Below are 16,105 nucleotides of genomic sequence, written 5' to 3' on the forward strand. Positions count from 1 at the left end.
GACAATTGGAAAACTCCAATGAACGAGTCAGCTCACCATGCACCTCTGGGAAGAAAGGTCCTGGAGACGTGGATTGAGATGCCCGGGCAGCTCCAAAGTACCAGTCGTCGAGGCGAGACTGTCCGGGAGGACGGCTGCCATCTCCGGGTCGAACTCCGGCACCACGACCCGTCCCGAAGGAGGAATGAGGTCTAGATCGACTTCAGAGGCTGACGCCCCCCCAATGCAGTGGCAGATGCAGAAACCAAATGAGAGACAATGGATTTGGTGGACATCGCAGAACACGAGCCCACTGGCACCTCTGCTGGCTGTGGATCAGGGTGCTGAGAGCGGGAGGACGGACCTAATGACTTATTCAGCACGGCCACGGTGATGTGGAGGTCGTCCTTCGAGAGCCTTCCAACCGCACTGTGGCTTTACTTCTCATTAGAGCTGTAATCGGGCCTTAAAAGTTAGGCCCGAAATGTCTGGAGCCCGACAGAATGCAGCCCGAACCCGAACGTACATTTAGATTGACAGCTTTTTAAAAGCCCGAACCCGTTTACAGCCCGACATTATTTAAATGTGCGCACACACACAGCTTTTGTCAAGAATGAGAAATTTACACAGGTTTTAACATTATTTATTCATGACTAATAATCTACACGCCACTTGGAAGTTGAAACAAAGAAATAAAATAAGTCATCTGTAACATTGTAACATCTCATTCTAAATAGGCTTATGCAATACACTATAAATATGCCAATAAAATTATTATTTCTTAACGAATTAAATTAAGATAATACATTCTGAATTAAGATGGGTATTTGGCAATAACGAAATTAAGAGAAAGGCTCCGCGGGATTTGCGTCGGCACTTCTCTCCCTTACTGCCAACATTAGTCTATATCCTCTGTCTAAATTATGTATTTAAGACTCGATTCATATTTAGTTATACATTGAAAAACCTACTCACCAAGATTAGGCTACATGTTTTGATGAGGAAAATTATTAAATCCAATCCACTGTAAATGAATTCAGCGCGATCCTGCGCTACTGATTGAACTTGACCGCTCATTTACCTCACAAAGCCGGATCGCAAACCCGAGCCCGCCCCGAGCCCGTGTAAAATGTTAGAAAGGAAGCCCGAACCCGCCGGGTCCCGTCGGGTTCGGGCAAAGATCTTCAGCTCTACTTCTCATTGCCTTTAAAGTTAAAATTACTGAACCTAAACAAGAGCCTGTTTAAAAATGCTCATTTACAGCAAAACATTGTTAGTCTGTATTGTAACAGTATGCAATTTCAGACACAATGAATGTATTTGTTAAAAACGCAGCGCTTTAGTTGGGCATGCAAACCCTTAAAAAGAAAAACTGGTGTAATACAAATAATATTCACAAGGTAAGATGCTGCCATTAAAGGATCCAGGGATGAAAAGGTAGAGAAGGATGACACAGCAGAGGAAAGAGAGGTAGGAGAGAGAATAAATGAAATGCATCTTACAGAAGGGTGGGTGCAATGCAGGTTTGAAGATGTATATTAAACAAAATGATTAGTAGTATGGTATAGCTGAGTTCAACCTGTTTGCCACAGGTGTTACTGTAACGGGGGCGAGCGAGGTGAAATGAGGTGAGACGTTGAAATTCAGCAACACAGGAGCTTTTCCAGCTAGATGCTGAAGTCCCTGAAAATGAAGAGTGGGCTGCCATCCTCAGGAAGGAAGATGATAGCACATCTAGCTCCTCTTAAAAGTGATCCATCTCTAAAATAAACAAGGTCATTATGGCAAAACATGGATAATGAAGAATACTAATCTGATACACTCTAAAAAACACATTGGGTTGTTTTTGGCCCATGACTAGGTAAGTATTGAACATAACACACTGTCGGGTTAAAATTACCCAATTGCTGGGTTATTCAAACCAATCCAGCGGCGTTTTCTGTCCAATATTACAGCCATGGGTTAAAAACAACACATCATTTTTTTGTGTAAGCAATAGATAGACAGTACAGAATCAGTAGAATCAGACAGAATTAGCAAAAACTGAACACTGAGCTCTACAGAGATGGTAAGGTTATAGGATGATTGCTATCCCTAAGTCCTTATATTTTACATCCCCCCCCCCAAAAAAATAAGATCGGATTAGAGTACAAGGGTCGACAATTTATTATGTTGCACATTATGTTTATTATGTGAACAAAACAAGGCAATTTGTCTCCAGTCACTCGTTACTAGTTATTGAGTGGTCTTGGGTAGTCTATAAACACCAGTAGAGACGATAAGCTGGTGGTCTCTGACTTTCTTCTGCAAGAAGGCCTGTAACTCATTCACGTCCATCTCAGTGACACCAGGCCCGGCAGCCACAAACATTCTCAGCATGGAGTGTATCCTCTCCAAAGTCATGCTCTCCAGGTTAGTCAGCATGGCCTGAATGTAAGCCCAGAACAACTTGGAAAACAAAATAAAAGTTAGCATTAACTTAGGCAAGCAAAGCAATGTTGAAGGACAAGTTGCACTGCTGCATTTACTTGATGCATTATAAAAAGCAAGTTTTATATTTGTAACATCCACAAAGCGATCAGATTTTATTGTGAATAAAGACTATGTGATATTGTGTACATGCAAATATATAAATCACCTGTAGTTTCTCCTCTCTTTGCTCAGACTGTGTTGTAGTATTGGAGTCTCCCTCTTCATCACTGTCTATAAGCATAACGCTTCTGTCAGTTCTCTCTCTGCAGGAACTCGTCTCTTGTATGGTATAGCGCCCACCAGCCTCCTCTCGAAGGATGCCCTGCTGCTGCCAAAACGCCAGCTTCCTGCGCACCATCTCTTGCGGCATGCCGAGAACGCCATTCAGCTCTTCCAAGGTCCATGTGCCTAACAAGGAGTAGTAAATATTAAGGCACACAAAACCATACAATACACAACACTGCAACTTTAATTCCATAAGGAATGGTTCTCAAAGCACTTTTAAACACCAGTTCAAACAAACTTAGTATCCACACCTTTGTCCTGGAAATGTAGAATGATGGCAGCATGGATAGGAGACACAGTAAGGTTTGAGATGGTTCTGTCCTCGAGCTCCACGTCCAACGTAACAGAGCCCAGATGAGGCTTCCATCTCAGAGTCCTCATGGCCTACACAAAGAGGAGAAAAATATTTTCAAAATATGCGCCCGACCAAAGAAGAGGGCTTGCTGGGATAGTTGCTAGGGTACTGCTAGGTGGCGTTAGGGTGTTCTGGGTGTTTGCTGAAATGGTTGCTTATTGGCCCACTACTGACTCTGCATAATGTTGTGGTCCCAAGATATGATAACCCCTTCCAGTGCAAATCTATGGGAATTTCATTATCAGTTTTAGAAATTGCAATAGCTGGAGACAAATGTTGTTTGTAAAAGATTTTCCCGAATTTTCGAAAAGAACCGCCCCTCCACTTTAAAAAAAAATGCACATGTGCAACATTCTACCCTCCTCCCCAGAGGGAACACCTATTAAACGTGTGCACGAGAGAGAGCATGCACAAGCCTCTCCTCTTCGCTCTGTTTACAAGTTGCTGCCGGCATGGCTCATACATTGAGATGTTTACCGTGTCTGCGTGGTTCGTGACTTGGCCCAGAGCTAGCATCGCTAATCATAGCTTACATCAACTTTTACTAGCAGTGATTTTAAATGGATTTCTCCAAATAGCATGAAAAACTTTACCTGTCAAGTAGAAACTTTGCAACTGAGGCATCAGTGGGAAGCCAAACCTGTGCTTTTAGCGCATGCCTGTGGGTATAATATTTCCCAAAAACACTCTGGTCTTGTTTCTTTCTTCAGAGGCATTTCTTTTCTTGTCATGCAATTCGTAGACACTTTAACTCTTGCGAACCTTGGACATTTTGAAAAAACACGGTGAGAACGCGAGCTTCAATGAATGGCTGAAGCCGTAGCCCACCATACACATACACCTCAAAGTGCGCATGTGCAGAAAGCGAACCTAGGGACGAGCATGTACGATGGCCTTACGTCAACATATCATCAGAATGATTTACAACTGGGATGTTTATCATTCTTGATGATCCAACCGGAAAAAGAAAATCTTCCGCTATACCTTTAAGTAGGTATGTAGGCAAGTATGACCCAATTTGCGTCATTCGCATTGTCTTCGCATTGACTTTGTATGTAATCCTCTCGTGCAAAACGTTGAATTTACCAGGTTTTCACAGTACAGGGCAGATGGCAGACAGTATGTATGGCATTCTGTGGGTGAGCAGTTTGTTGATGTCACTGTTGTGGATCGAGTGGCCCATGCTGGCGATGGGATTATGGCATGGGCAGGCGTATGTTATGGATAAGAACGCAGGGGCATTTTATTGAGATACCGGGACAGGATCCTGAGGCATACTGTTGTGCCATTCATCATTCATTCAACATTCCACAGACCACAATCAACAACCTGACCAACTCTATGTGAAGGAGATGTGTTGCACTGCGTGAGGCAAATGGTTTCGGACCCACAGGACCAACTAAACATTTAAGAGTGGCCTTTTATGGTGGCCAGCCTAAGGCACACCCGTGCAATAATCATCCTGCCTAATCAGCATCCTGATATGCCACACCTGTGAGGTAGATGGATTATGTCGGCAAAGGAGAATGCTCACTAACACAATTTTTAAAATTTTTTGAGAGAAATAGGCCTTTTGTGATGACAGTAAAAGATTTTTGAGGTTTATAATTTTGTTCAGTGTAGATTACCTTGAGTTTTTCAAAGCGGTGCGTATAGTCCTCCATAGCTTTGGATACAACTGCAGGCAACTCCATCTTTTCCTCCTTTAGCTGGGGCCAGAACTCAGAAGAGAGGATCATTGCAGATAATGGCAACGTAGGCTGTTCCTCTGCGGGGAGACGGCCCTCCTCCTCACGGATATTACCGTTGATCCGCCGAGAGTCTGCTACATCCTGCAGAGAGATCCAGTCAATATCAATAGAGTATTTAATGGAATTAAAATGTATTTGAGATTGCCTGGCATGTTAATATTTGGACCAGAGCTGCACAAAAAAAAGGCTCACCTTAAGCATCACCTCACAATAATGCATGTGAGATTCACCAAACCTCAGTTTTAGCAGCTCAACGTTACGGATCTCCCTAAAAAAACAAAAACACGGATGAAATATTCCAAGTGTGGGTACTAAACAGAGAATAAGCAGACAGCACCTTTCGGTTTCATTTGCTTTAAAGAAATGTTCACAACAGCCTTAAAAGTAAAGTAGCGAAGAATCTTTAGAGGTCTTTAAAGGAACATGCCCATATTTTGGGAATTTAGCTTATTCACCATATTCCCCAGAGTAAGATAAGTCCATACATACCTTTCTCATCTCCATGCATGCTGTAACTCTGTTTTACGCAGCCCCCACTAGCTTAGCTTAGCACAAAGACTGGAAGTGAATGGCTCCAGCTAGCATACTGCTCCCAATAAGTGACAAAATAATGTGAACATTTTCCTATTTATATGTTGTGATTTAAATAGTCACACTGTATACAACTAACAAGGTCATAAGACACAGCCATCTTTTAACAGTATATAAACTGGGAACTATATTCTCAGAAGGCGAAGCACTACTACTTGGGTGAAGTGATTTGCTCGCAGCAAAACTGGCTGTGTCTCATATGACCTTTTTATTTGTATTAGGTTGAGACTAAACAAATCACAACATATAAATAGAAAAATGTTGGCGTTATTTTGTCACTTATTGGGAGCAGTATGCTAGCTGGAGCCATTCACTTCCAGTCTTTGTGCTAAGCTAAGCTAGGTGGGGCTGCGTCAGACAGAATTATAGCATGCATGGAGATGAGAAAGGTATGCATGGACTTATCTAACTCTGGGGGATACGGTGAATAAGCTTAATTCCCAAAATGTGGGCTTGTTCTTTTAAAAACTAAATTATGACACTTGTTACATGGTTATTGGGTAAATCTGTCTATATTGGAAGCATCTGCGGGTGACAGTTCACAAACCAGGCTATAGTTTTCTACTTGGTGTCAGATTATATACATCAGGCTATGAATTTAAAGTGCTAACAGAATAATCTCCATTGGCAGAGGCAATTTTATTACAGCAGTTTCACATACTGTACAATTTTTACTACTCATTGCGTTAGCAGAGCAAAAGGTTTAGGGTTCGATCTCAGAAAACACACACAATGATCAAATGTATACCTTGTAATCCACTGTAAATCTGTTTAGATTATGCATAAATGTACATGTACAAAAGTTACTAAGGGAACTTGTGTATCTTATTATTGTACATGTAAGAATATCAGGTTACCTGGCTGTGTTGTAGTTGAGCTGATGCAGAAGTCGGTCTGCCAGAACTGTCTTATATTCGTTAATAAAAATCTCTTTACTACCATAAATGCTGACCAGCAGACTGATGATATCAGAAGAGCGGCGTTTAGAGCCAGTTTTATCTACAGAGAGATAAATAATGTGGACAACCTGTTATAACTCACACCAGAGAACACACATGAGAAAATGTATGAAACATTATATATATATATATTTATTTCTTATATTGTGATTTATTTCATTTACTTGCCAAATCCAAAGTTTAAAGAAATTTTGAAGTCCCAAGGTTATTATTTAAAAACTGTGTGTTATTGGTTACCACAAACCTGTGAGTGCATCAGTAGGATCTGGAGTCCAATCTTCTGGATCGCTCGCTTCATCTTCACTGTCCTGCGTCTCCAAAGTAACAGGGTCAGCACGGGAAAGCTCATTGGCCAGATCGCTACATCCCTCTGCATCACCCGTCAGACTGCCGACTATCTGACGCACAGTGTCCTCACGCGTTCTTAATTACAGCATTACAACAAAAATGAATCATACCAGTGACGAAATATGCAGACAAATTCTAGAACAGCACCATGTTGCTCCAGCTGGGCGTACACTTGGGCGTAAGATCTAAATTGTACGTAAAATGCGTCCCACATTTTTATACCTGTTCCAACTAGGCGTAGTGCATTTCTGAGATTTACGTCTGGTCAATAGGCGTAAAGTATAAAGGCTTAACTTGTTTCTATGGCAAAAAAAGAAGTAATTAAATTGACAAGACATTAGTGCGTCTAATGCATAGGATACGCAAGCAGTGGGCTTTCATGCATGCACACCAATAAAATTCTTATATACAAAGACCTTCAAAGTTTCGTTCAATTTCCTTTAAATTCAGAACTGTTAAAATTAAGTAAACCCTTTTGTGCAAACGGTAAGTTAATGTGCAGGTTGTGTTTGATGGTATCTGCATGTGACACACGCATCTCGAGGGAAAGCGCACTGCTTGAGGAAAGCTCTTATTTGCCATCTATTAGGTGGTGGCAGTAAATGTAAATTTGTAACCATAGTAACGTGAATGCCTTCTCAACTTTCACTGCGGTTAAAGGCGGGGTGCATGATTTTTGAAAAACACTTTGGAGTCAATTTCAAACATACCCGGGTATTTCACATAACCAGCTTTCTGGAATACCCCACTGGTCGTAGTTTCAGATGGTGCAACAGGCATAAATATTTTTCACAAAGCCGGAGGGCTTACACCCACATTTTTTACGTCCAGCTGGTGCAACCAGCCCCAGACATCTAGTTAAGCTCTAGACATTTTAGATCCCAGCAAAGAGCAAACTAACCTGAGATACTTGCGAATGGGTTGGCAGGCAACTTGCAAGATGACCATGGAGGGGTCAAGCTCTCTTAGAGCTTTGATGGCTGAGATGTAAACAGTGATGATGTCAGATGTATGGACTCCTGGAAGATGGAAAGACAACGATTAGAACCAAGGGACAAAGATTAGGTTGGTTAGCATGGTAAAGCTAACCCTGCTAAGACCCAAAAGACAGTTCCTCCATAGACAGTTATTTAAAATAAGCTGTGTATTCTGAAAAAATAACATGTATACAATATGCTTAATATAAATCAAATTCATTATGCTATGGCAGATGTTTGCAAGAGACTTCTGGAGGACTGCAATTTACATAACAGATCAAAATACTAGGTGTTCTTGGAATATTGTGACAGGAAAAAAGTGAAAACACTGACCTGGATGTAGCAGTCGAGTCTCAAAGGCTGATTTTAGGGAGGAAAGGAGCTGCTGCCTCTGATTGGTTCGTTCCAAACAAAATTTAAGATCCTCAATGGCAGGAATAGACTCTGGAAAATCTGCAATGAACCAGAAATATTTTTATAAAAACACCTAGTTAAGAATACTTCCTGTATTGCACACAAATTGAGTCTCACCTCGTATGATGCTAAACAGCTCCTCTATCCTCATGTTAACATAAATGCGGCAGAAAAACTGCTGCATGTGACAGTGCCAGCGGTGGAGAAGAGCGTTGGCTGGCTGACCCGTCTTTTCATCAGTGAGTGTGGCATTGCTGCCCACCTCCTTCTCTTTACTGGGAAACACCCTGCTTAGCCAGCCCAGAACTCGCCCCAGCCACTGTATACCAAGGGAGGATTTTGTAAGTGCTTTCGATAAGCATCGGTTGCAAAGATTTAAGCTCACTACAAAGACAAATGTAGCAAAGTTCTTCAGTTGCTGCAATTTAAAATGTGTCAGACTGCAATTTAGTATTTGTTTTACTAAGAAATAACCAATAGTGTGCAATATAACTAGAAATATGTATAAAGAAAGTATTGCCATAAATTCTTATTTAACATTGACTTTAAATTGCTGGGTAAATAAATGAAAGGTTTGTACATCGTTGAAGTCTGAGAGAAAAGAGCTTTCGTATTCGCCCCTGCAGCGCTCCTCCATCCTCTGCTCTATCCGTTTATGCAGAATGCTGGTTACGGCCTCTGAGCTCACACGCTCCAGTAGCTGCAGTCGGGAGCTAAAACAAAAATGACAGTTCGTTTTGGAATATTGTAAATATTTTTATGTTATGAATATTTTTACAAATGACTTAACTGTGAGCTTAATTTTTCATATCTGCCCTCGTAATCTTTAAAGGTCCCGTTTTTCCTGATCCCATTTTTTAAATATTAATTAGTGTGTAATGTTGCTGTTAGTGCAAAAGTAATAACTGCAAAATTAAAAAGCTCATAGTTTAATGCCAAGCAATATATTTTCTTTAATAGAATGTCCCTTTCAAAGCCTACAGCGAATGTCCAGTTTGGACTACAGCCCTTTACTTCCCGGTGAATGACGTCAATATTAGAGTTTTTGACTAAACACCGCCCACAGGAATACGTCAGTCGCCAGCTAAGCTCAAACGGCTCTGACTAAGCTAAGCTGCTGTCGAATCACAACACACTAAACAACCTACACAATCAGAACTTGTTACGTATTTCTTAAGGAGGGACTTCATTGAACAAGGAAGACATCAGCTTGTTTTTAGGACAGTGAAAACAGCGCTATAGAGATAAGTAAATTGTGTGAAAAATACTCAGTTTTTTTTACACACAAAACTTGAACACATGTTATATTGCGCATCGTAAACACAATCAAAGCTTCAAAAACACAGGAAAAACAAGACCTTTAATCAAAAACGCAAATCTCCTCCCCTTCTCGAAATGAGGGGTCATATATGGTAACCAACGAAGATATAGGGGACGAACTGAGCTTGTAACAAGTGTGTGGTGAGATCGTAACAAGGGCGTGGTGAAGTATTTTTATTGACCAAACAGCTGTAGTATCACCAGTAGGGTGCTCTTTTTCCACTCACAGTATGTGGCTGAGTTCTTGAAGCTTCTGCAGGGCTTCCTGACACCAACACAGCTGAGGGAGGGAATCACAGCCTGGGCACAACCCACCTAAATTAGGTTCACCCGTGCCTTCTTCAGCCTCCACAGCTTCCCCCGTCTGACTCATGTGGACAGAGAATGTGCGCCTGTAAAACTCCAACACCCGTTCCTGCAGCACAGGAGGAGGAGAGAACAGGAGGATTGCGCGAATGACAGAGAACGCTCTCTCAGTCAGACCTCGGGCCCCTGGACCACACATACCTCCATGGCCCTCATCCTGCCATGAGCCCAATCTCTCCAGACCACCTTGCAAAAGGGAGAAAGGGGAGAGAATGATTGACACAATAGAGCACAAAATCACTGAAAAGGACAGGAATCCCCCCAAATCAAAAGAAACAAGAAATTATCATTATTATTATTATAAAGAAGTCTTTTTTAGGTTTGCATGTGACAAATAAGCCCCCTCATTTTAGGATGAAACATAATACGTTTCAAAGTCTACATAAAGAGCTTTGATACAATGCAGGGTGTGCCTTACCAAGGAAAAGATTCAGCTGTTGTAGAAGTTTTTTGAAGGCCTCCAGTAAAGCCGTTACCCTGTCTCTCTCATCTAATTCACTATCTGGCTGATTGAGTGCAGTCCAGAACTCTGGAGCAACAGCTGTGGTCAGGCGCACTTGTAGGGTCTCCAGCAGCCAACCCTCCACATACTGACTCAGTCCATGCTCACACAGCAGGGCCAAAGCACCAGAGAGAACCTCATCATTTGAGGCATCCAGTGGCACAGGAGACAGCTAATATGTACATGCAATTGTGGGGTTAGCTCATTACATTGTGTTGAAGAACAAAAAATAGAGCATTATTCAAATTTACCATACCGTTTAAAGATTTTAAAAACAAGGTAGCTGGTTTGTGGCTGGTCGGTGGTGGTTTACCTGCTTTACAAACATTATCGAGCAGCTCATAGGTAACCAGCTGTGTTCACGTCAGGACCATGTAAAAACCACTTCTACAGATTTTGGTTATACGGTGGTTTAGTATAATTTGGTAATACTATGATGTTTTGGCAGTCCTACTGATTATTACCATGGTATTTTCATGGTACGCTAAATCACTTCAAAGAATACCTGGATTTGTAATATTTGTGTTCGTGCACTTATTATCAGAAGCTGACTTCAGTTATTTAGCGGGGCTTTCATTACTCATTTCAACCTGCATCTGTTGAACTTTTGAACGGCATTGTTGTAACACTTACTAGTACAGATGTTACTGTGTCCCAAGCTTCTGTCAGTCCCTGCGACATGGACATCGACTGCACCTCATTCATTCCAGCAGCTCAGGTTGTGAACAATAACCTTGAATGTTGAAATAGAAATTGAAATAGAACTACTATACGTGCATACTCGTCATACTCTGCAAGTGTTTATTCCAAACAAAACATAACTGCAACCAATCGAAACATTTATTGCGCATGAGAATAGATAGCGCTCTTCTTCAAACGACAGTCGCGCATTAATGACGTATTTGCTACCGGATGTTGATTTTGTACGTCAAAGATAGCAGCAAAGCGTTATCGTTATAAAATTGGCAAAATATTTTATACATAAATAAAGTTTATTTTAATTCTCTCATTTGTTTGTTGTTTTCAGAAATATATAAAAACATTTCTCAAAAGCCTAGATTAATTATGGATGGCAAAATTCCAGGGAACTTTTTGTTCTTCTGATAACATACGACTTATTGTAGAAGATATTTTTCCATCAACTCATTATAGTTATTATTGTAAGTTATTTTTACTTTAATTACTTATCTATTTATTTATTTATTATGTATTTATTGTTCGTTTTCTTTTTTTAATTAATTATAATTTAATCGGATTTGGTTCTAATGTCTTGTGCCTTTTATGGCATTTTGTGTAGTAATTAAAAATATATTTTCAATAAAATGGGCCGTGCATAATTTAATAATTTGATAGTACATTTTTGAAACTGAAAGTGTGATTACTATGCTGGCAAAACACCTTTTTCATTTATGATTTTTATTTGAATATGTTCTCTTTTTCAGATTATATCTTTATTGTACAGTAGAACGTTCAAAATATAAATGTTACATTTTAAATGCAAATAAAAGTCTATTAACGGAAACTGTCGTGGAGACGCGTCTTGGGTGTTCCCATGGAAACAGGAGGGAGACTTGAGTGAGCTGCTTCTGGAATGTTTTCTAAATAAAGATACTCCCCCTGTAGGATCGACGTATTTAACGTCTGCCAAATTGTGTTTTTACTCTAGTAAACGTTTGGTTCTGAAGGTACAAGAAGCCACCCTTATTTTCTGCCAAGCTGTATGAAAGACTTTGTAGCTGGTCTTTGAGCTAGCGAGCTAGCCTGCTAATCAGAATGACCCAGCAAGGAGCTGCGCTGCAAACTTACAACAATGAACTTGTCAAGTGTAAGTAGCTATCGAAGCGTGTTTATCATTTTGCTGTAAGGAGTATTGCTTTTCGTTTTGATGTAGTCTTAATGAGGCAGGAACTTTAAGAGCACTGCTAGCTAGTCTCAGCTGTAGTACAACAGGTGGTTTGCAATCAGAAGGCTGGAAAGACTGTACAGTGCTGATACATACAAATTCGTTATTTAGAAATGGAATGTTTTGTTTTGGGCAAGTGACTGCCACACTTGAAGTGCAAATTATATTTCAAGATGTCCCCTTCTGTCATCTCATTGCCTTAAAGTTGTACGTTTTACAGGTTAACGTTACAGGTATGACACGAGACAGTATGAGTGGGATAGTCTCCATTGATGCTTTTTATTATGGCTCAAAAATAATGCTTCTGTAATGTCATTGCATTCGGTGAGAAATTCAATTATTATGGATCTGTAAACAAAATATGCTGGAAACTTAAGGTTTCTTACCCATTTTGGCAGGTACCTTTACCCAACTTCTCTCAATCAGTATAATATTCAGTAGTAGTTATCAATTTAATTTACTACAAATTATTCAATTTTCTTTTATAATTTAACTGTTTTCAACTTTTAAAAAAAACGTGCATTTCTTTTTGTAAAATGTTCCGAAAGAAAAGTGCACATTTTCATTAAAATAAATACGGTACCACTTTATTTGATATTTTGTGGTGAAATACAAAGACATTTTACAAACTATTTTGTTATCTTTCTACCCAGAAGCCGCAAAATAATTTCATATAATTTCAGATGTATATAGTTTGTTGCCATCATTCAGTGTCACTGTTTGTTATTAATATTTCACAAAAAGTTAATTTTTTATGGGTTATTAATTAAAACATGTTTACCTTTCAGATTTTTTTCTACTTTTAAGGAAGAAAGGTTTGGTTTTATGCAGTCGGCCCATATTAAATCAATCACCATCTCAGCTTTGTTCATAAAGGTTTTTTATCTGTTGTTGGTGACTTAAAACTTTCACGTACATTTTAATCTAACAATGTATTTCATGCCCTTAAAATATTATTTCCAGGCTATGATACACTTCTAGTATGTGATATCTCAACAAAGCTGGTCACATGCAGCCTTATATGATTTTAGTATTTGGTTGCAAACCCTACTGAAAAATCCAGCTAAGATCAGCATAAGCTGGTTTTAGCTGGTCTCCCAGCTTGGTTTTAGCTGGTTTTGCTGGTGTAGCAAGCTGGTATATCTGAACTTAGCTGGTCAGACTGAAAGACCAGCTTGGCCAGGCTGGGATGACCAGCTTAAAAGACCAGGTCTTTGCTGGATTTTTCAGTAGGGAATATTACACAAATTATGAACATAAACTGAAATTAAGTGCAGCACCACTTGATCCATGCATCTTACATTGATTTAATTTAATATTTAATATACAAATATGTGTGTCTTACCATCAAGACCTTTTGTGTGCCTTCATTGGAATTCACATAAAATGTTATAGCACCACAATTGCATGATTCAGCAAGATGAACTGCTGAATAAGCCCTCATCTGCTATATTTAAACACACTCCCACTCAACTATCACAACATGAATGTAAAGACCCGTAAAAACACCCGTAGAATAAAAACACTAAAGAGATATTTTATACACATACCTAGTCTTTTAATTTCGAAGAAGAAATAAATACTCCCCTTTATATTTTTTAGGTATAGAGGAACTGGGTTCTAAACGAGAAGAGCTGAACAGGTTGATCCAGCAGGAAGAGGCAGAGAAGGCTCGACTGCAGCACGACATCCGCGTGCTGACGGAGAAACTGAGTCGCGTGAACGAGAGCCTTGCACGCCGTCTCAGTGCTCGCGCTGACTTTGACCGCACCATCGCAGAGACGGAGGCTGCGTACATGAAGGTAATGAACCTAAAAAGAGTCCCTTGAACTCAGATGCAAAACCCTTTAAGTGTGTCTGGCATGTTCTTTTTGTAAATTAGAATTTTTATAAGTTAAGGTTCAGTATTGGCATTCAAACATTTGTAGTCAGCAATTCAAACGCCATAATTTCACAAATGTAATTTCACTGGTATTTAACTAATTTTGCTGCAACATCTTCGGTGGAGACTACAGTGCATAAGTTTCCATGCACTTTTTAATGTTATATTAAAAAAATTAATAATGTTCCTTTCTGCATTTCTTTCAGATTCTTGAAAGCTCTCAGACACTTTTAAGCGTTCTGAAGAAGGAGACAGGAAATCTAACTAAAGCCACTGAACCCAGAATTGGGAAAGATCATTGAATACGTCTAAATGTCCTTCCATTCCTCAGCATTTCTTTATCAGCCTTTTTTATTCCTGTCAGGACGCCCTGTATGTGAAGTGTATATATTTGTAATAATGTTTTGATATGGATTTAGTGTTTTAATATAATATGTTTATTTCAGTGTAATGTTTTAATAAAGATAAATGTATCATAGTGAATTTGTCTTATTCAGGGTTCCCACAAGTCCTTAAAATTCTTATAAGTTTTATGGCCCTTGTAAGTTTTTGAAAGTAAACATTCATAGACACAGGTCCTTGAAAGTGCTTTAATTTATTTTGGTTTTCTGGGAAAAATTCCATATTATTCCTTCCGGTCCATTAATTTGTTATTTTGCTAACCCTCCGTGGCTTATGCTAGGTTGCGTGATGTACGTTTGGTATGCGCATTATGTTAAAGGCCCACTGAAGTGCCTTGGAACGTGGAGCATTATTTAATGTGATCACATCATTTTAACTGAAACAGAAATCAGAACAAAACTATCGAGAAGACCCTCCCCACTTTCTTTAAGAAACCAATAGCGTTTATGCCACAGTGCAATATGTATTTGCGTTGCAGTGGCTCATTTTTACATGTATTAACAAGAGTCTCGACTAAGGAAGGGCGCATGTGATTTCATGCGGAGATTCTATAAAACGTAGGAAGTGGGACACTTCAGAGTGTAGAGAGCATTTGATTGGACAAGAAATTTGACGAGAGGCTGAAGTGTATGATAAATTCCGGACTTTTTTAGCAAATGTGCCAAACTGTTCATTTTAAATACTTATATCTTCTGAATGCAGATTTTGTGAACGTTATGGGCTATACTAAAAAGATTTTTGCATAGTTGTGTTTGACACATGAAATCTGTAACGATGTATCTTACAAAGTAACACAATTTCTCTCACTTGAAATGTGTCCCCACATGAAGTCCTTGAATTTGAGGGTATTGGACTTGGAAAGTCCCCGAATTTGAAGTTAACCAAGGTTTTGGGAACCATGCTTATTAGTGGGGTGATTTTTTTTTTTTTTTTTTGTGATAAAACATGACTGTGCCATATCCTTCATCTGTTTATTGAACATTTCCTTGTGTTTCTGATATTTTTCCTGATCAGAAACAAATAGTACATTTAATATTCTGTTGACAGAAAGAAAAATATTGACATACAGTACAATAACTTATCACAAGAGTAATGAACAGCTGGATGCTTGGCTGCAGTTAGAAAAACTAAACATGTAATTGCATGTTCTTTTGTAAGACAACAGCAATGGTTTCCAACCCTCTGAGCCTATGGTATACATCCCTCGTTAATATTTAATGTTTGCTAAAAACATCTGGATGATCTGTTGTATATTAGATTGACAAACTGTGGTACCACAACAAGACTTGCTAAAATGTTCCTTATATAATGTCTTATCTATGGAAAGTCACTGGTTCATAGGCTTTGTTCAGACTGGCAGTAAAAATCGAATTTGTTTTTAGGTTTGTGACTCATATCCATTTAATTGTTACTGTTATATAAATAGCATGAACACAAAACTTAATTTAACAATACCACTTCTTCCAAATTGTCGGATGAGGTCAAAAAGAATTGTATGTGACACAAACAATGCACAGGTATGCCTACAAGTTCGAATGTACACATTTTTTGCAAACATGGATTTTATGAAGTGGAAATTGAATGAGCAAACTATTGATT

At 39.3% G+C, this 16,105-nt stretch overlaps 2 protein-coding genes across 3 annotated transcripts; one reads left to right on the plus strand and one right to left on the minus strand.

The window, feature by feature from the left end:
* Nucleotides 1-424: 424 nt before the first annotated feature.
* On the minus strand, nucleotides 425-11,201 carry anapc2 (anaphase promoting complex subunit 2). The gene is made up of 14 exons (XM_065284573.2): nucleotides 10,953-11,201; nucleotides 10,236-10,491; nucleotides 9,679-10,003; nucleotides 8,712-8,844; nucleotides 8,249-8,450; nucleotides 8,051-8,170; nucleotides 7,642-7,759; nucleotides 6,637-6,815; nucleotides 6,291-6,432; nucleotides 5,035-5,110; nucleotides 4,720-4,923; nucleotides 2,988-3,120; nucleotides 2,618-2,859; nucleotides 425-2,427 (listed from the first exon to the last, which is right to left on the minus strand). Exons 1-14 carry the CDS (start codon nucleotides 11,022-11,024, stop codon nucleotides 2,215-2,217), a joined length of 2,415 nt encoding a protein of 804 aa, XP_065140645.2. The 5' UTR covers nucleotides 11,025-11,201; the 3' UTR covers nucleotides 425-2,214.
* A 668-nt stretch (nucleotides 11,202-11,869) lies between these two features.
* ssna1 (Sjogren syndrome nuclear autoantigen 1) lies at nucleotides 11,870-14,630 on the plus strand. 2 transcript variants are annotated; one of them, XM_073814778.1, is made up of 4 exons: nucleotides 11,876-11,894; nucleotides 11,986-12,144; nucleotides 13,825-14,024; nucleotides 14,311-14,630. In XM_073814778.1, exons 2-4 carry the CDS (start codon nucleotides 12,093-12,095, stop codon nucleotides 14,404-14,406), a joined length of 348 nt encoding a protein of 115 aa, XP_073670879.1. In that variant the 5' UTR covers nucleotides 11,876-11,894; nucleotides 11,986-12,092; the 3' UTR covers nucleotides 14,407-14,630. The 2 variants fall into 2 exon arrangements, with proteins under 2 accessions (XP_065140648.1, XP_073670879.1); XM_065284576.2 differs by having other exon boundaries at nucleotides 11,870-12,144; nucleotides 14,311-14,629.
* Nucleotides 14,631-16,105: the final 1,475 nt, after the last annotated feature.

This window comes from Paramisgurnus dabryanus, chromosome 5 (genome assembly GCF_030506205.2).
Source record: "Paramisgurnus dabryanus chromosome 5, PD_genome_1.1, whole genome shotgun sequence".
Taxonomy (NCBI): Eukaryota; Metazoa; Chordata; class Actinopteri; order Cypriniformes; family Cobitidae; genus Paramisgurnus; species Paramisgurnus dabryanus.